Source organism: Equus asinus, chromosome 8, assembly GCF_041296235.1.
Source record: "Equus asinus isolate D_3611 breed Donkey chromosome 8, EquAss-T2T_v2, whole genome shotgun sequence".
Taxonomy (NCBI): domain Eukaryota; kingdom Metazoa; phylum Chordata; class Mammalia; order Perissodactyla; family Equidae; genus Equus; species Equus asinus.
The window spans coordinates 45421511-45441823 of record NC_091797.1 but is presented as its reverse complement, the minus strand read 5'-3'; the positions used below and the strand labels follow the sequence as shown (position 1 = coordinate 45441823).

Sequence of the window (20313 nt, the reverse complement as noted above, 5' to 3'; positions counted from 1 at the left end):
TCTCTTGGCAGCTATCTCTGCCAGGTCTTGAAGGGGATCTGCAAAAGGGGACACACCAGGAAGAATCTCTCCTCAGTAATGACCAGGACATTGACCCCAGCACTCTATATAATCTTCTTTTCTGAGCCTCATAGGAACTGTGAGGCAGCCTATGTGTTTTCCTTGGCTTTCTCCAGGGTCTTCTTCCTAATTTTGGCCTAATTTCTTCCTAATTTTAGAGAAGAGGCACTGAGAGATGAGCCAAACTAGATGAGGACAAGAGTGCTTCTCCCAAAGGCTTAGCACAGAAGGGATCTCAGCCCTGCAGTCTTGCCTCTATCCTCTCCATCTCATTCACAGTTCCCACAGTTCTTTTGGCCAATCAAGGCAAGTGTTCCTCTCAAGTGGAGGTGAGTTCTAGCTACTGAGAAAGCTGTGTGAGAGAACCATTCCTAACAAGAGGATCCAAAGCACCTAAAGGATTCACTCAAAAGATGGCAATCTGGATGAAAAACGAGCCTTTAATCTCCATTCCTCCGTCCACCAAAAGCATCCACCCACCTCGTACGCTGACTCAATTTTGTACTTCTCGGATAGTGAGAGTCAGGAGCCTTGAGTGCCCTCTAGAGGCTGGAGGGTGCCAGTATCAGTAAGCTGCTTTCCACCTTATTGGTCCCAAAGCTCTGTTTATTCCTGAAATAAAACCCATAGACAATGTAACCTATCTATATACATAATGCTAAAATAGTTAATATAATGCACAAACTGTAACACGTAAAGGATAAATAAAGGAAAAGTAGTTAATAACAAAATAACATGGATGTCAGTGTGTAGGTGAAGACACAATGAAGTGGTCAGTTGCGTGTACCTTGGTGTAGAATCACCACGCGTATTGCAGCTCAAATGTTGACTGATAACAAGTGTGGCCTTTTGGCAACTCATGTGTCAGGGACACAGTTGCTGTTGATATGACTTCATAAAATTATAAATAAGTCTTACAGGTAGAATTCCAAATGAAGCAAAGTACAATCACCCCTCAATTTACACAGCTCAGTATACTATATGGAAAATTTACAGACGTAGTAAATTACATATACTTTGAAAAAAATTCCTTGGATTTTTATGTAAATAGGAATTCAGTTTTAAGCTCAAATAATCATAAGCAGGGTTTTTACATACATGAATGCTTCACTGGATGCTTGAAAGTCAGGCCAGACATGGGAATATTCTTCATTCTGTGGAAATTTCCATGCAAGGCAGGGCATCTAGCATTCTCGGCCCCCATCTACAAGATAGAGGAGACCAGTCATGTCTCCTCATCACTGAGATAACCAAAAAGCCCCCCTGCAGATATCCAAACACCCCTTATCGTGGTCTTACCTAGAGGGTAGGGACTAGGCCTTAACCTCTTAAATAATTTCTCACACAGTGGAGTGTTATGTTCATAAAAGAATTCAACGAATACTTGTGGACCGAAGAAGAACTTAAAGTAGAGTTGAACGGAGATGCAAAGCAACCAAACACTTACTGTATTATTTCAAAACCAACTTGATATGGAATTTGAAAATGACAACTGGAATAGGCAGAATAAAGATGTCCATGTCCTAGTTCCCAGAACCGGAGAGTATTTTATGTCACATGGCAAGGATGAATCAAGGTTGCAGATAGCATGACGGTTGCTAATTAACAGACCTTAAAATAAAGAGGTTATTCTGGATTACCCAGGTGGGCACAAGGTAATAAGAAGGGTCCTTTGAAAGTGGAAGGAGGCTGAAGATCAGAGTCAGAGACAGATTTAAAGATGCTGCACTGCTGGCTTTGAAATGTGGGAAAGGACCATGAACCAAAGAAAACAAGCAACCTCTGGAAGCTGGAAAAGGCAAGGAAACTGAGTCCCCCCGGAGCCTCCATAAGGAACGCAGCCCTTTTAACAGCCTGATTTTAGCTCAGTGAAATCCATTTCAGATTTCTGACTTCCAGTACTGTAAGATATTAATTTATGTTATTTTGAGCCACTAAGTATGTGGCAGAAAGGTCTTAAAACATTTTATACATGGGAATCTTCTTTTTCTACTCCTAGCTCTGAAACGCAGCCCTATTACTCCACATACAAGCACCTCTCAAGCATATGGCCTCTCACTGGCAATGTGGTTTAGACTGCTTGGTGCCAACAAACAGATAAGGACAGCATCTCTTGTAGATTTCCAGGATATTCTACCTTTTACTTGGCTCAAGTTAATTCTCTCTACCCTGGGCATCCAGAGGAGAAAATTTTCCAAGTTGTTGTACGATATGTTTTTCTGCCTTCCTCTATATATACCCATGAATATGAATACACTATGAATCCAATGACTTGGTCTTTTGAAACTGAATGTATTCCAGTGAAGTACAATTGTAATTATACAGAAAAGAGACAAATACATTTGCTTTCCAAGACAAAAACAAGATTAAGTTTTTTATTGAGTATAATTTATATATCGTAAAATTTACCCTTTTAAAGTGTATACAATTCAGTACATTTTAGTATACTAATAAGGTTGTTCAATCATCAACCCTACCTAATTCCAGAATATTTTTATTATGACAGAAGGATAGCCGATACCAATTGGGAATCATTCTCTCCGCCCCTCTCCTGCTAGCCCCTGGCAACCACTAATCATCTACTTTCTATTTCTATAGATTTGCCTATTCTGGACATTTCCTATATTTGGAATAATATAATATGTGGCCTTTTGTGTCTGGCTATTTCACCTAGCATAATGTTTTCAATGTATATCCATGTTGTGTTATGTATCTATAATTCATTTCTTTTTATAGCTGAATAATATTTCACTTACGTATATACTACATTTTCTTAGTCCATTCATCAGTTGATGACCATTTGGGTTGTTGCTACTTTTTAGCTATTATGAGTAATGCTGCTATGGACATCTCTATACATGTTTTTGTGTGAATGTACGTATTTGATTCTCTTGGTGTTATTTACCCAGAAATGGAATTTTTGGTTCATATGGTAATTCTACGCTTAATTTTCTGAGAAACTGCTAAACTGTTTTTCCAGAGTAGCTACACCTTTTCCATTTCCAATGTAAATGTATACGTGTTCCAATTCCTCCACATTCTAAGCAGCACTTATTATTGTTGGCATCATTTTGATTTTACACATCCTAGTGCACATGTATCTCTTTGTGGTTTTGATTTGTGTTTCCCTAATGACTAATAATGTCGAGTATATTTTCATGTGTCTGTTGGCTATTTGTTTATCTTCTTTGAAGAAATGTCTATTCAGATCCTTTGCCTACTTTAAAATTGGGTTAATTGTCCTTTTATTGTTGAGTTGTCACAGTCTTTTCAATCTATGCTGGATACTAGACCCTTATTAGATCTATGATTAATAAACATTTCTTCCCCGTTATATAGGTAGTCTTTTTACTTTCTTGATTGTGTCCTTTGAAGCACGAAAGTTTTTTTTGTTTTTTTTTGAGGAAGATTAGCCCCGAGCTAACTACTGCCAGTCCTCCTCTTTTTGCTGAGGAAGCCTGGCCTTGAGCTAACATCTGTGCCCATCTTCCTCTACTTTATATGTGGGCTGCCTACCACAGCATGGCTTGCCAAGCGGTGCCATGTCTGCACCTGGATCTGAACCAGCGAACCCCGGGCCGCGAGAAGCGGAATGTGCGAACTTAACCGCTGCGCCACCAGGCCAGCCCCAACACAAAAGTTTTTGATATTGATGAAGTTCGGTTTATCTCATTTTCTTTTGGTTGCTTGTGTTTTAGGTGCTATAGCTAGGAAACCATTGCCAAAAATCTAAGCTCATGAAGATTTACCCTTACTTTTCCTTCTAAGAGTTTTATAGGGTCAGTTTTCATTTTTAGGTCTTTGACATATTTTGTGTTAATTTTTACATATGGTGAGAGGTAGGGGTCCAATTCTATTCTTCTGCATGTGAATATCCACTTGTCCCAGCACCATTTCTTGAAAAGACTATTCTTTCTCCATTAAATGGTCTTGGCATCCTTGTTGAAAATCAATTGACCATAAATGGGTTTATTTCTAGACTGTCAATTCTATCCCATTGATCTACATTGATTTATCCTTACGGCAGTACCACATCATAAGCTGTACAATCCACCTTGTCTTAATTACTGTAACTTCGTAGTAAGTTTTTAAATCAGGAACGATTTCGTCTTTTCCAATAAAGTTATGGCTATTCTGAGTTCCTTGCATTTCCACACAAATTTTCTGGAAAAAAGTCAACTGGGATTTTGATAGCTATTGTATTGAATCTGTAGATGAATTAGAGAAGTATTGACATCTTAACAATATTAAGTTTTCTAATTTATGAACATCGATGTCTTTTAATTTATTTAGCTCTTTGATTTCATTCAATATTGTTTTATAGTTTTCAGTCTACAAATCTTATGTCTCTTTTGTCATATTTATTCCTGGGTATTTTAATCTTTTTCAAGCTATTGTAAATGAAATGGTATTCTTAATTTCTTGTTTGAATTGGCCATTCTAATGTACAGAAATACAATCAAATTTTGCACGTTGATCTTGTATCCTGCAACCTTGCTGGATTCATTTATTAGATCTAAAGGTTTTTGAGGTATTCCTTAGGTTTTCTTTTCTTTTTTAATTGAGGTATAATTGACATAATATTATATTAGTTTCAGGTGAACAACATAATGATTCAACATATGTATATATTGTGGGATTTTCTATATAAAAGATTATGTCATCTGCAAACAGAGGTTGTTTTAATTCTTTCTTGCTATTCTGCCAATCTCTAATTGTTAATGGAGTGTTTAATCCACGTACATTTAATACAATTACTGATCAGATAGGATTTATGTCTACCACTTTGCTCTGCATCCTCTCCATGTTTTATGTCTTTTTCTTTGTCTCTTCTTCTATTACTGCCTCCTTTGTGTTAAATAGATCTTTTCCAGTCTACTATTTTAATTCCCTTGCTATTTCTTTTACATATTTTTAAGCTACTATTTTAGCAGTTGACTGAGGGATTACAATTAACATCTTAATTTATAACAATCTAATTGGGATTAATGCCAACTTAATTTCAATATTATACAAAAACTTTGCTTCTATATAATTACAATTCCTCCACTCTCCTTTGTACTGTTGTTGTTATACAAATTACATCAACATAGATTTTTAATTATTGCTTTATGCAATTGTTTTTTAAGTCATATAGCAAATAATGTTACAGATAAAAATATACTTATATTGTCTCTCATATTTACATATGTAGCTACCTCTACTGGTATTCTTTATTTCTTCATGTGGATTCAAGCTGCTGTCTAATGTGCTTTCAATTCAGTCTGAGCAACTCCCTTTAGTATTTCTTATAGGTCACTTTTTTTGTTGTTGATAATTTTTTTTAGTGACTTTTCTGAACTAATTCTGTAAAGTCTGTATCTTTGTCATGTGTGCATACTAAAGTCTCAGCTCGGTTAGCTTAACTCAGTTAGCTCAGTTAGTTAATAATTGCACAGAGACTTTCTTAAATGCCTAGAATCAATAAGTCTCCCAGTCTTTGCTGAGGGGCTCTGTGTATATATTGGGGCACATCTTCAACAGTCAACCAGGCAGTTTGCAACTCTGCCTTAGCCTTCAATTCCTGCTTGCACAGAGCATGAAGATAAGCCAGAGGTGAAAGCTTAGGGCCTTCTTGGGTCTTTCCTGAGCATGCACACAGCCCTGGGCATAGAGGTAGCCCCATGCATGTGTGTGGCCTTCTAGATTCCCAGAAATATGTTGGAGCTTATAAAAGCCCCTATGGATATCTCATTCCTCAGCTTTTCCTTTTAAGCTTTTTGGTTAGCCTATTGTTTACCCAGATTCTTATCTACCGATTTGGTCAGCTGTGCTCTTAAACAATTGTTTCTAACTGTTTTTCACAAATGGTTTGCCCACTGGATGAGTTCAAAATCAGGTCAAATAAAGGCATCTTTGCAAATGAAGTTTTTTAGGGAATGATAAAAGAGATCAAATACTGGCAGTTCTCTGGGTATTAGGCTTTGAAAGAGCTCCTATCCTGTTCTCACTACAGTAGCTGCTAGACTAATGGTTTTCCCTGGGGTTGTGGGCTCTTGGTTTTTCAAGGATACCATGGGGATTTGGAGGATGGGGGAATGGAATAAGTTAAAATGCCAGAAAGTCCACTCTTCTCATCATGATTTAGTAATTTTTCCAAAATAAATATTTCCCAGATTTCTGCAAGCCTTTGGTTAATTTCCAGAGTTCTGAAAAGCATTATTTTGACCATTTTTTTGGTCAGTTTTCTTGTTGCTTTCATAGAGGAAAGAATTTTCATAAGCTCTTACTCTGCCATTTTCCACTAAGATGAATTTTTAAAAGTTTCTCTATGGTGACTGCTAATCTCAACAAAAGTCTTTCCAATTAACTTTGTTTTTATAATGTACAAATTTCTATTTTCAAGCATTTATCCTATTCTGCAGAATAATCGGGAAATTGCCTGCCCTTTCCTCACATTAGAGTTATGGATTTGCTTGTACTTGAGAGCTGACAGATCATCACATGGATTACTTTTTCTTTTTTTTCCATTTAGGATTCTGGCTCTTCAGGAAAACTTCCTTCTTCAATTTAAAATGGACGTAAGTAGTGACATTTCTCTAGATGGGTTTACGTCATTCATCTTTCTCTACAGAATTGAAAGGGAGGGAAGGAAAAAAGGCATCTATTTGTCTTGGCTTTAACTTATCTAGAGATTGACAAGGCACAGTGTTGGAATCAAAGGATTAAGGGTCATTAACTCAAAGTTTATAAAAGTTGTCTAGGACCCTGGAAGAATTGTACAACTGAAGTTTCACATTGCTGGATTGACATACTGTTTTCTCCATACACAGGCTTGTTCTGCTGAAGAAAGAAAGAGAGACTTTGAGAAAATCTTTGCTCACTATGATGTTGTAAGTGTGCCTCTTCATATTGTGCTGGCCATCTTTAGGTAGGAAGATTGTTTATCCCCATGTGGGGTCATTCTACTCACAGACCCTAAACTTATATGATGAATAGCAATCCCACATGTGTGTTGCTATGTTAAGGTACCCTCATCTTCTAACTTCTGAGAACTAAGTAAAAATGGAGAAAGGAACTATTTATGGTTGAGAAGAGGAAAAAATCACAATAGTTTTTTGCTCCTTAGATCCAAACTAAGAGAAAGTTTCTCCTTCTTGGTCTCTATTTAAAATAGTATGCTTGAAAATAAAAGCAAACAATCAAATTAAAAAGTGCATCCAACCTTGGGGCTGGCCCGGTGGTGTAGTGGTAAAGTTTGCACACTCCGCTTCAGTGGCCCAGGGTTCGTGGGTTTGGATTCCAGGTGCAGACACACACACCGCTCATCAAGCCATGCTGTGGCAGCATCCCATGTACAAAATAGAGGAAGATTGGCACAGAAGTTAGCTCAGTGTCAATCTTCCTCAAGCGAAAAAAAAAAGAGGAAGATTGGCAACAGATGTTAGCTTGGGGCCCACCTTCCTCTCTTCTTCTCTAGAAAAAAAATGCATCCAACTTCAAGAAATGGGCAAAGTCAGACGTATTTGGCATAAGAACTACTTCTCCTATAGGACTAATTATTTGGTTCTTCTTTAGCATGGAGAAAGTAATAATTCTAAAGAACAAAGTACGGCAGAGAGATTGAATTTCCTGAGGACAACTTAGGGTAATGCAAGAAGGAAGAAAAACAAGGAGAAAATTGGGAAAGGTCATAAAAGATCCTGAAACTAATCAGACTAACTATCTGTGTGTCATATTCTGAGCAGAAAAGAGAATCACCTGAAAGAGGCAGTGTAGCAAAGTGTTTAAGTGTGTGGCTTCTGTGACCAATTACCTGGGTTTGAATCACTGCTTACTAGCCACATGACCTTGGGCAAATGATTTCAACTCCCTGTGACTCATTTTCCTCACCTGCAGAATTAGGGTGATGAAGATACTAATAATACCTACCTCATGGGGTTGTTATGAGAACTAAAGGAATTCATGTTTGTAAAGCTCTTAGAAGAGTTCCTGGCATGTAGCAAGTATTATATTAGTGTTTTGCTAAGTACACTGACTGGAATTTTAAAATGTTAAAGGTCCAGGATTAAAAAACCTTGAAGAGAATGGATGCATTGTCATAACTGGAACTTTAGAGGAGAAACTAAAATATTTTAATATGTCTTGTATTTTATAGGCATTCTTATAAAATAGGTAGAAAAAAATAAAGGTTTCATGTATTGACCATATAATTATTCTAATATGCTCACTCTAGTCTTTCTTCATTTAAAATATGTATTTTAATAATCATCAAATCATTGCTAAGTTGTAAAACAGAATTAAAAAAATGTCAATCTATCCTTCAAAGGATCAATATGATCTGCAATTAATACCTGTCTGCACTGAATTCTGGTATTTGGGAAGCAGATAAAGTCAGTATAAATGTCATGTTAATGCTGTTTATAAGAGCCAAAGACCTCAAAACTACTGCCTCCCATTTGGTTACATGGGGGGAGTTATTTACAAAGAATTCTTTTAATTTATGTGAAACATTCACATCCTGCACAGAGAACACAAGTTGGAACATGTCATCTCTGAGCCTGTTTGCAGTCACAAAAGAATGTTGATTTGGTCTATTTGCCCAATTTATTCTTTAGCCTGTTGACTTCAGAAAATGATATTTAGTTGAGTGGATCTTTTATCTTTCAGAGTAAAACTGGAGCCCTAGAAGGCCCAGAAGTGGATGGATTTGTCAAAGACATGATGGAGCTTGTCCAGGTGACTTCACGAGGCTGTGTAGATTATTCCCATCATGAATTGGGGCTGCCATTTTGATTGATTCCGTTGTTTACATTTGGGAATCAGTAGGGCTGAAGATTAATGATGGAGAGAAAATCTAGGGATGTAGTCTACTTGACAACCTTTGAGTTTCTGTGAAACCCAACAAATCTCCCTTTCTCTCTTAAAAGCATTTGTAGTTTCAATTAAGTGAAGCCCCCATAGGAGCTTCTTGTTCCTACCATTTAAAAGTCATCTATTTTAGCAAAGGAGCACAGGGGCACTGTATATCTTACTACTTTCTTTCTATTCATTTATTTATTGTGGTAACATTGCTTTACAACATTATATAAATTTTGGGTGTACATCATTATATTTCGATTCCTGTGTAGATTACATCATGATCACCACCTAAAGACTAATTACAATCCATCACCATACACATGTGCCTAATCACCCCTTTTTCCCTCTTCTCTCCCCCCTTCCCCTCTGGTAACCACCAATCCAATCTCTGTCTCTATGTGTTTGTTTGTTGTTGTTTTTATCTTCTATTTATGAGTGAGATCATACGACATTTGACTTTCTCCCTGACTTATTTCACTTAGTATAATACCATCAAGCTACATCCATGTTGTCACAGATGGCCAGATCTAAACCTTTTTTATGGTTGAGTAGTATTCCATTGTGTATATACACCACATCTTCTTTATTCATTCATCCCTTGATGGGCACCTAGGTTGCTTCCAAGTCTTGGCTATTGTGAATAAAGCTGCAATGAACATAAGGGTGCATGTATCTTTACGCATTCATGTTTTCACATTCTTTAGATAAGTACCCAGCAGTGGAATAGTTGGATCATATGGTATTTTTATTCTTAATTTTTTGAGGAATCTCCATACTGTTTCCCATAGTGGCTGCACCACTTTGCACTCCCATTGGCAGTGTCTGAGAGTTCCTTTCTCTCCACATCCTCTCTAACACTTGCTATTTTCTGTCTTGTTAATTATAGCCATTCTGATGGGCATGAGGTGATATCTCATTGTAGTTTTGATTTGCATTTCTCTAATAATTAGTGATGTTGAACATTTTTTCATGTGCCTATTGGTCATCTGTATACCTTCTTTGGAGAAATGTCTGTTCAGATCTTCTGCCCATTTTTTAATTGGGTTGTTAGTTTTTTGTTGTTGAGATGTATGAGTTCTTTCTATATTTTGGATCTTAATCCCTTATCAGATATATGGTTTGCAAATATCCTCTGCCAGTTGTTAGGTTGTCTTTTCATTTAGTCAACGGTTTTCTTTGCTGTGCAGAACGCTTTTAGTCTGATGTAGTCCTATTTGTTTATTTTTTCTATAGTTTCCCTTGCCTGGTCAGACATGGTACTTGAAAATATGCTGCTAAGACTGATGTCAAAGAGCGTACTGCCTATGTTTTCTTCTAGAAGTTTCATGGTTTCAGGTCTCACATTCAAGTCTTTAATCTATTTTGAGTTAGTTTTTGTGTATGGTATAAAATAATGGTCAACTTTCATTCTTTTGCATGTGGCTGTCCAGTTTTCCCAACACCATTTATTGAAGAGACCTTCCTTTCTAGATTATACGTTCTTGACTCCCTTGTCAAAAATGAGCTATCCACAGATACGTGGGTTTATTTCTGGGCTCTCGATTCTGTTCCATTGATTGGTGTGTCTGTTTTTGTGCCAGTACTGTGCTGTTTTGATTACTGTAGGTTTGTAGTATACTTTGAAATCAAGGAGTGTGATACATCTAACTTTGTTCTTTTTTCTCAGGATTGCTTCAGCTGTTTGGGGTCTTTTGTTGTTCCATACAAATTTTAAGATTCTTTGTTCTATTTCTGTGAAAAATGTCATTGGAACTTTGATGGGGATTGCATTGAATCTGTAGATTGCTTTAGGAAGTATGGACATTTTAACTATGTTAATTCTTCCAATCCAAGAGCAAGGAATATCTTTCCATTTCTTTGTGTCTTTTTCTATTTCTTTCAACAACGTTTTATAGTTCAGTGTACAAGTCATTCACCTCTTTGGTTACTGCTTTATTTTTTGACTGCAGACAGCCCTTCTCCCCTGGACTTGCTTGTTAGAACAAGTAGAGCTTTTAATTTCATGTAATAAGTCCAATACTTGGGATTCTAATTTTTTTTTTTTTTTTAACCAAAGGGTTGCTCTCACACCTAGCCTAAGATGGCTATTTTATCTATCAAGGCATTACTGTGGTTGGGACTGATGCAATTTAGATTACAGCTACATCACAGAGCAGTTTCATGTAGGGTAAACAATGTTTAAAAAAGCAATGTCCTTTGAGGTCCGGATAAACTGTGTAGACTGGCTGCATGACCCAGTTAGACAGATACTTTCCAACTCCTCTCTGGGAGTTTTTCTATGGGCCTGTGTGGACACTGAATTTAGTAGTCTCATCTCCTTAGGGAGTTTTTGAGGTTCGTACAGGACACAATAATTGCGTCCTGATTGGCCCAGATGGCAACAAATTAGAGTAGCAATGATTAACCGCTTTTGGAGTCCCAGACTCCTTCAAAAATCTGATTAAAACTATGGAGTTTTGTAGCAGAAGAATGCCCAGACACCGAGTTTTGTATGAATCTCCAGGAAGTTCACATATGCAATTGAGCAGGCACGGATGAGATTTTTTCTGACGTCTAATCAGGATGATGACTGAGGTGTCTTCTTTGCCTCCTAATTCTTGTTATTCCCATCCCAAGTGGTCGCTTGCCTCTTTTCTGTCCCCTTCATGCGTTGCTCCTGTTGGAGATTTCACCGGCATTTGCAGAGCCAGAATAGTTGACGGGTTTTGGTGTGGTATCGCCTTTTACATTGATTGCTAAGGGAAATACCATTTTACTCATTATCTGTTTAATGCCAGAGTGACTTCTGTAACAGAAAATGAGCAATTACATGTAGGACATTAAAACTGCACAGCAGAAGGCCTTGCCAAACTGGAATCTTAATTTGCTTTTGATAGAATCAATGAGATGGTAAGCCTGTTTCTCAGAGGGGTACGGCTTCTTCCACACTGTGGAGCCAGAGCTGCCGATTGCCAGTGCAGAGCCCAGGTGCTTCAGATCCTGACAGACCCTTTCAATTGCCTTTCATCATCGCTGAGTTTGGCAATGGCTTCCAAAGGTTAACGGGAGAGGATGGAAGTAAAACCTAAATCAGCAACAGAGTGGAGAAGACATTTTTCCAGAGAAAATTGAAGAGAAGGGAAAAATTCTAGACCATTCAAAAACAAGAATTGGAAGCAAGAGTCTGCCTCATTCTTTGACAGACTCATACACCTCCAGGGGAATCCAGAGGCTCCCCACCACTTTGGACCTTGCCCCTCTATTTCTAGGGAGCTAGTGGAGCAAAAAAAGGGCATCTCTTGGTGTAAGTAGCAGACAATTTGAGACAGCTGGTTTCTAAGAATTGTGTCAGACTGTGATTGCTAATACAAAAGCAGTTTATAGGGAGCTGATTTGTTGAGCTAAAACGTAGGTACACAGGAGTTAACTATTAATGTTCTCCTCTGAAGCCAGATAATTGTGGGTACATACCTTGACCGGATCTTTCCTAGTCTTCCAGGTTGCTCAAAAAAAAAAAGTCACCTTACAATTTGAAGAATGTAGTCAAGAGGTAACCATCGTGTGAATCTGACATTTCATAGCTTCATAAATTAGTCATCTCCTCTGATTTTTTTCTTTATTTTCATTTCATAAAAAAGGGCCATGGGACAAATAAACAAACCAATATCTAGAATTTATTTTAAAAGCAACTATCAGAGCATACCATGGGGTCAGCAGGGAGCCGGCCCAGGTTCTAAGTGTACGGTCCTGGTCAGGATCCCTGATGTTTGCAATAATAACCTTCCTGTAGGCTTATTTCATAGCCTTTTAATTCTTGCACAACCTTGTATGACGCATTTGTTGACTTTGTATTACAAGAATTATTTGGTTACCAGAACATCCCTTTCCCTAACCTCTGGAAAATGGTACCCAAGGCTGTCCTCAGTCAGCATGATGAGATAGCAAGTCCCTGAGGGAGCAGACACCATAATTTCTGTGCAAAGCTTTTTAAGAGCCTGTGGCTCAAACAGCACAGCAAGAAAATCAACATAAGAATGTACAGCCCAAACCAGAAAGTGGAAAGGCAAGACATTCAAGACTCCCAGCACCCACCAAGAAATAGAAATGTGAACAATACTGGAAGCCAAATAAATGGGATGCTGTAGATGACCAGGACGTATGCCTGGATTCCATGAGAGTTCCTGCCTCCAGGCCTCCCCAAAGTTCTCTCTTTTCCCTGCTAGATGCCCCATCTGCTTCCTTCTGTTGTTGACAAGAGGTGACAGGACTTAACCTAAAGGACTGGATCTAATCTAAGGCCCCTTGAAAGAGCTACAAACTCTTAGCACAAAGTTTATAATTTCTGTTCATTTTTACAAATGTAAAAATGATACATACATCATAGAGAAATTTGAAAGTAGAGGGGAAAAACCCAGAAGCATAATCTCTACACGCAAGTAGACCTCCTATTAACTGACTTCATTTCTGTGTATGTTTTGCATACAGTTGACATTACAGTGAATAAGCATTTCCCAATAACAGGCATCATTTGACTGACTGTATAATATTCCACCTGTAGTTAGAGGATAATTTACCTAAACAGTCCTTTTGCTAGTAATTTAGATTGTTCCTCATGTTTGTGATTCAAAATAATACTGTAATGAGTAACTTTGTGCATAAATATTTATCTTTTTGGCCTTAGCCCAGGAATAGAATTACTAAGTCAAGGGGTGTGCACGCTTTAAAATGCCTGGCACCCACTGTCACCTTTTATCAAACTTTTGAAGAAAGAGCAGTGTGTGCTTCCCTATTTCCTTCTTCAAAGTCCTTTCTGCCAGCCCCACCTGTCCTCCCCTCACTGCCCAGATAGCCAATGACTTCATTTTGACCCAGACTTGTCTATTAAAGAAGAAAGCAGTCTGGTATGTACATTTTTTCTCACTTTGATGTTAATGACTTAATGTACTGCCATCCCTTGGGTGATAACTTTTAAGAAGAGACCATGGGTGGCAAGGAGAAGGCAATGTAATCCAAAAGAGTGAATATCTAACAAAAGAATGTAGAGAGTGGGGCTGGGCCCAGTGGCATAATGGTTAAGTTCACATGCTCTGCTTCAGTAGCCTACTGTTCACTGGTTCAGACCCCTGGTGTGGACCTACACAGCGCTTATCAAGCCATGCTGTGGCAGCATCCCACATATAAAGTAGAGGAAGATGGGCACGGATGTTAGCTCAGGGCCAGTCTTCCTCAGCAAAAAGAGGAGGATTGGTGGCGGATGCTAGCTCAGGGCTAATCTTCCTCAAAAAGAAAAAGAACGTTGGGAGCTGTGGGAACAGGTGATGTTCTTCCTGAAGCTCCTCACATGACAGTACAGCCACCTGTGTACACCACTCCAGTAGACTTCCCAATATCTGATCAGGCATTTCCGTTTATTTACCGAAATGGTCCTAAGAGAACACCAACCTAATCCCTCATTTCATTGTAAAATATCCAATGGCAGGTGATAATTAGAAGAAAATTGGGACAGAACTGGCCCTGGATATGGCATTTATTATCATTATTTCTTACAAACAAGCAGAGGCTTGCTGGCAGAGACCTGCCCAACATCTTAAGCAATAATGTCTTGGCCTCTGCCTGTCACCTTGGTGTATTCAGACACCAGTGTGGCCAATAAACAGCAACGTGGAGATAGAGAGCATGTTGTAATTTTGCACAGTTAGAGAATGAGGTTCTGGTTAATTAAACAGTGTGACTGACAGAGTCATCATAAGTGGATTATAATAATCCCATTCCTCTAGTGGTGAGAAGGTGGTGCAGGGCCTTGGGGTCACCGTGATGAATCTAGGATGGAGATTTGGGGAGTGCTGGTAAAGAGAGGGGCTGGACACTGGCTTTCATTATTTTAAGAGAAATGAAATGGGTAGAAAAGTGAAGGCATATGACAAAAGACTACCTTGGGAGATAGTCACTCACTAATTCCATAGATAGAATTGAGCACTTACTATAGGCAAGTGCCGGGGGGACAGATCCAGCCCCAGAGGTCCCCCTATTGCCAGATTTAAGGGGGACAGATAAGCAGTTTTCAGCCAATTATCCCAGATCCATTCTCACACTCTCTCACGAGATGAATGAGGAAAAAATGTATTTTTACATGAAAGGGTGTGATACAGTGTAGTGATAGAGAGATGTCTTTTGGGGACTGCCTGCCTGAGTTTGTATCCTGGTTCTGACATGTACCAGCTGTGTGGCAGTGGACAGGTTAATTGGCCTCTCTGTGCTTTAGTTTGCTCATCTGTAAATTAAAGATGATAGTAGATACAGCCTCATATGGTTGTTTAAGTAGAATTAATGCGTGTAGAGGCCTTAGATCAGAGAATTGTATGCATTTATGTTGGTGACTTGCTATTAAAACTGAGGCCCTCAGTAGTTTCACGTGATTTGTATTCTGTGATTCAAGCATTTTTGAGCAGTGGCATTCAGTTCTCCTGACTCCTAGTGAATTGTTGAGCGTTAAAAACATAACTCGAAAGGTCCAAATAAACATCCCTTACACCTACAGTCACCTACATTCATGCCTACCTGTTCCACTTACCCCTGCTACCTTGCCCACACACACATTCACACACCAAAAATATTGCCACTCACTTGAAGGGAATAATTCCTTTTGTAGTTAATAGATTAGAAAAAAGGCTTAGAATAGGTTGAAAGAGGTAAATATATTGGGAAATTAATTTATGCTAATATGTAAACAACTACCACCTGAGTCTTTTCTAACAGCGGGGACTTGTTAAGAGGGTTCTGAAGCAGGGTGCCACTAACTGCAGAAAGAAGGTAGTAAAAGTGGTTGAGGATGCTGAAAAACAAACATCCTCATCTTGTTACTGTACAATAAATGAGCTCCCAATACGGAGCCACAGACGGTAGCCTGCTGTTTTCTGGAACTCTAAGCCATATTTCCTTGGGCCACACCTATAACTGCTTGGCACTGACACCCAGGGAGCTGTCCTTTGTGAACCCCAACAAAGGGAACCTACTGACAATGTGTTCCCTCTCAGCCTCTTTGTCCAGTCATTGAAGGACCCTCAACAGAGGAGTGAAGCTGATCAAGTTTAGCTTCTGGCCCCAGGACTCTTTCACCTCCTGCTATCTCCCAGAACCCTGCCCGACTTTGGTGTTTATTCTTCTTGCTCTGCCATCTGGCTCCCAGCTCCTGCTGCTCTCCTCCCTCCTTCTCTCTGTTAAATCCTGCCATCAGGGACAGATTTGGTGTCAGTCATTTACCCTGTGGGACAGTGCAAATTAACTTGTCTTAATATGGCTGTCCAGTTGAAAAATGACAGGTTGTTTTCTTTGGAAGTGAGAAACCTTGGGGTGGGGTTGGGTGCTGGGAAATGCTTCCCAGTTTCCTGAGATCAAACCCTGCAGACAGCTGCCTCCTCAGCTCACTCATAACTAGTCCAGTAATCAAGGGGTTTGGAAATCTGATTAGCTCCTTTTCCTTTCTCTCTGGACACTGACTTTTTAAGTTACATTCATCACCATTCGTACGGCTTCATCAGGCCAGCCCCTTCTCCATGACAACAGCGCCAACTGCGGAAACCAGCCCTTAATTGAACATGGAAGACTGGGATCAAAAATGCTGTCGCACCTTTCTAACGTGGCAGGATGTTTCAGGTCTCTCTGAGCCTAGGTTTTTCAATTTGTAAATGAAGAGTGATCATTTACCTCCCAAAGTTATTGTGAGGATAAAATGAAATAACCTATGGAGGATCACTTAGTTCAGGCACCACTCACTTTTGCATGACTTGAGTTTAAAAATATTTTCCCAGCTGACATGTATCATCATTCCTTCTTAGCCTCTATAATATCCCCTGGAATGAATCCCACGTCCCTCGCTCAACAATTTAATGTTTCAGTTAGATTTTCATTCATTATAACACTTTTGAAAACGAGAGGCACAAAAATCTCCCACGGGAAGATCATAAAATGTGTCTTCTCTCATTAGTGTAGCAAGACAGAATTTGTGGTGACAATCTCTGCTCTAAGGCAAAATATCTTTATTATGGTTGCTAAAAAGGAAAGCTTTCTGTAAGAACCACAGAGAAGCGATGTGGGAATACAAGTTCTTTTGCCTGAAGAACCGTGTTGAGCAATAAACCTGTCGGCAGGAAACTCGCCCTTGGCGACGTTTGGTGGGATGAGCGGGTAGAACCCCTCCCCCATGCCTGTCTCCACGGAGGCTTTCTCGGAAGGCAGGATGTCCCCTAAGCTTAGTGAGCATGGGGCACAGAGAGGTGGGTGGCATTAAAGAGTGGGACTGCCATTGGCTAGCCTATTGACGTGTTATTTTTCTTGTCCTCAGCCCAGCATCAGCGGGGTGGACCTCGATAAGTTCCGGGAGATTCTTCTGCGTCACTGTGATGTGAACAAGGATGGAAAAATTCAGAAGTCTGAGCTGGCTTTGTGTCTTGGGTTGAAGATCAACCCATAATCCCCAGGCTGCTCTGCCTTTTTGCTCTTAGGGTGTTTCTGTGCGCCTGCTGGTAAAATTCTATCTGTGCTTTGCTGTTGGGGACGCAGTAGGCAAACTTTTCTAACAAGTGGTGTGATATTTTTGGGCAAGGGGAGGGACCCTAGAGTCTCCTTCTAGTGGCATGGTGTATTCCCACCTCACTGAAAGCCCCCCATACAGTGTCCGTGTTAGTTTCCCCTTGACCCTGGGCTTTCCTGTCCCCCCCAAAGACTCAGCTAACCTGCTGGATCTGCTCTGCTTGTCCTCCCCCAGTCACCAGGGAGGCTGGACAGCTGAGGCCACCCCTCTGTGCTCTTCTTGTGGGCTTTCTGCTGAGTGGCATCTGTCACAGTCCTATGACTTCTACAAATAGATTTTGACCTGGAAATAAACCTGCAGCTGGAAACAAAGATGCAGTCGTAATTGTTTTTGTGTTACGACCTTTGAAATGTTCTACCTGATGGTTTGACAGACAAACTACTTCTCTAAACTGGGATGAGGGGGAGGAGGAGAAGGAGAGAGAAGGGCAAGATCCTCATGGAATCCACACCACCAGTCCTCTGTAGTTCTTGGATGCCCTGGTGAGTTCGCATGAAAGTAGGAGTTGCCAATAATCACTTTTTATTCATTGCACAGAGAAGACCAGAACACTCATCCTGGGCTGGGGTTTGCTCTTTAAGTGCTCTGTGAGCTCACACGGCCAGGCCAATCGGAATGCAGAAGAAATCTGGAGAAAATGTTTCCCAGGTAACCCAAGCATCTGCTCCCCACTCCATCCCTTCCCCTTCTAACAGTTTCTTCTAGTGAATCCGGGACCACTGAGGTCTTCTCCTATGCTCCTGAGTATCGGGGGCCCCTCTGCTGGCTCCACCATGGACTCTGGAACTCTGACACGATCCCCATGAGAGGGGGGACTGCTTCTTCCTGGGACAGGGGCAGGCCCCACTTTCCTTTACTGTCCTGACACTTTATTCTCCGTAATATTCCTGTCTTATAGTAGACCGTGCAGGAATTTCAGGTTAATGAAGTGTTACAGGCAATTGAGAAAAATGACAGTGTAGCATGGTGTATGTAGAGCTGTTCACAACCCAAGGAACCCCAACATTCACAGAGGTTCCCCTCACGGGCACACCCTGGTCCTGACCTGATTCCCCTTCCCACAGGTGTCACTCATCTCAAACATACAGATCCTTAATATCAATAACTACCATTTACTAAGTGTTTTCTATAGGCCAAGTACTTCTAGGTGCTTTCCATACCTTACATAATTTAATCCTCATCAGAACCGTATGAAGTAGGTACTCCCCTGATACCCATCTTAGAGATGAAGAAACTGAGGCAGAGAGAAGTTAAGCAATGTGTCTGTGCTTGTACATCTCGGAAGTGGGGAGCTGGGGTGTTAATTAGGGCCAATTTTCGTGCACCTTTCAGGAACCTAGGCCCCCTCCCCCAGGTTTGGTTCCGATGTGGGATCCACGGCCACATCCAGCAGGACATCTCTCCAGGTCTGGGGCATGAAGTCTGGGGTAACACCTGATGGGAGCTTGCAGAGCCCAGAAGGCAGCATGGAGCAAGACAGGCATGCAAACTTCTCCTCATTGTCCCAATGTTGAGCTGTGTACACACAGACCCTTCAAAGGACAAAAATTCATTTACAGGGTTCAGACAGTCTAAACCCACAAGAAGGAAAAAAAAAAATCTCTATCTCCAGGCCATCACATGGTTCTGCAGAACGTTAATTCCTCTTCTTAATCTCCTGGGTTTTAACATAGTTGGATTTATTTTATATTTATTTATTGTGATGCTTTTTATATTTGGTTTGAGAAATATTGCTCTATAGGTCACAAATGCATTCTATTCTACTACCATTTATTAACACTTTTAAAAAATTATAGTAAGATATATATATATGAGATAAAATTTGCCATTTTAACCATTTTTAAGTGTACCATTCAGTGGTATTAATTACATTCACAATCTTGTGCAACCATCAACGCTATCTATGTCCAAAACTTATTCATCATTCCAAATAGAAACTCTGGACTCATTAAACCATAACTCCCCATTTCCCCTCTCCCTAGCCCCTGCTAACCTCTAATCTACTTTCTGTCTAATTTGCCCATTCCGGATAGTTCATATAATGTTTGTCCTTTTGTCTTTAGAATAATGCTTTCAGGATTCATCCATGTTGTGGCATGTATCAGAACTTCATCCCTTTTTATGGACGAATAACATTCCTTTATATGGATATTCTACATTTAGTTTATCCATTCATCTGTTGCCGGACACTTGCTTTGTTTCCACCTTTTGGTTATTGTGAATAATGATGCAATAAACATTACCACACAAGCATCCGAGTCTTTGTTTTCAGTTCTTTTGTGTATATACTTAGGAGTGGAACTGCTGGGTCACATGGTAATTCTACATTTATCTTTTTGAGGAACTGCCAAACTGGCTTCCACATGGCTGCATCATTTTACATTCCCACTAGCAATGTACATGTGGTCCAATTTTAATCTCCTGTTTCTAAATAGAGCCCTTTCTGGAACTTCCTGAAGTAGAAACTAGGCTCAAGGCTGACCTATATCTGCTTAATTCATGACTCTTCCTTTAGCTATAGGAAGAACACCTCTGAGGCTATTGCTCCAGCAATGGCTATATAAATTCTCAGCCAAGAGTCTTCATCCCCTTCAGTGTCTATCTGGACATGACTGAGGGGATTAACAGGGGAGGGAAGTTTTACTATTTTAAGGTAATTTGTCTGTTCAGATGCACAGAAGGCAGCTACTAGCCATGAGCACCAGCAAGCTTTGAGTCATGGCATATGGCTGAGACTCTATCAGAAGCTTTTAGGTTTCCTGCCTGATCAGAACCTTAGACTGGCAAAGACTTTTCCAAACAAGCAAAGAAAGGGCTGGTGGAGATCTTTGAGTGGAAAGGTG

General features: G+C 39.9%; 1 protein-coding gene across 1 annotated transcript in view; it reads left to right on the top strand.

The window, feature by feature from the left end:
* Window positions 1-19058, top strand: part of SCGN (secretagogin, EF-hand calcium binding protein) — a 46337-nt gene extending 27279 nt beyond the window's left edge. Inside the window, exons 8-11 of the mRNA XM_014851588.3 lie at window positions 6575-6620; window positions 6873-6932; window positions 8710-8778; window positions 17222-19058. Of these exons, the coding sequence (XP_014707074.1) occupies window positions 6575-6620; window positions 6873-6932; window positions 8710-8778; window positions 17222-17350 (304 nt within the window). The 3' untranslated portion in view covers window positions 17351-19058. The remainder of the gene's footprint in view (window positions 1-6574; window positions 6621-6872; window positions 6933-8709; window positions 8779-17221) is intronic.
* The last annotated feature ends 1255 nt before the right edge of the window (window positions 19059-20313 follow it).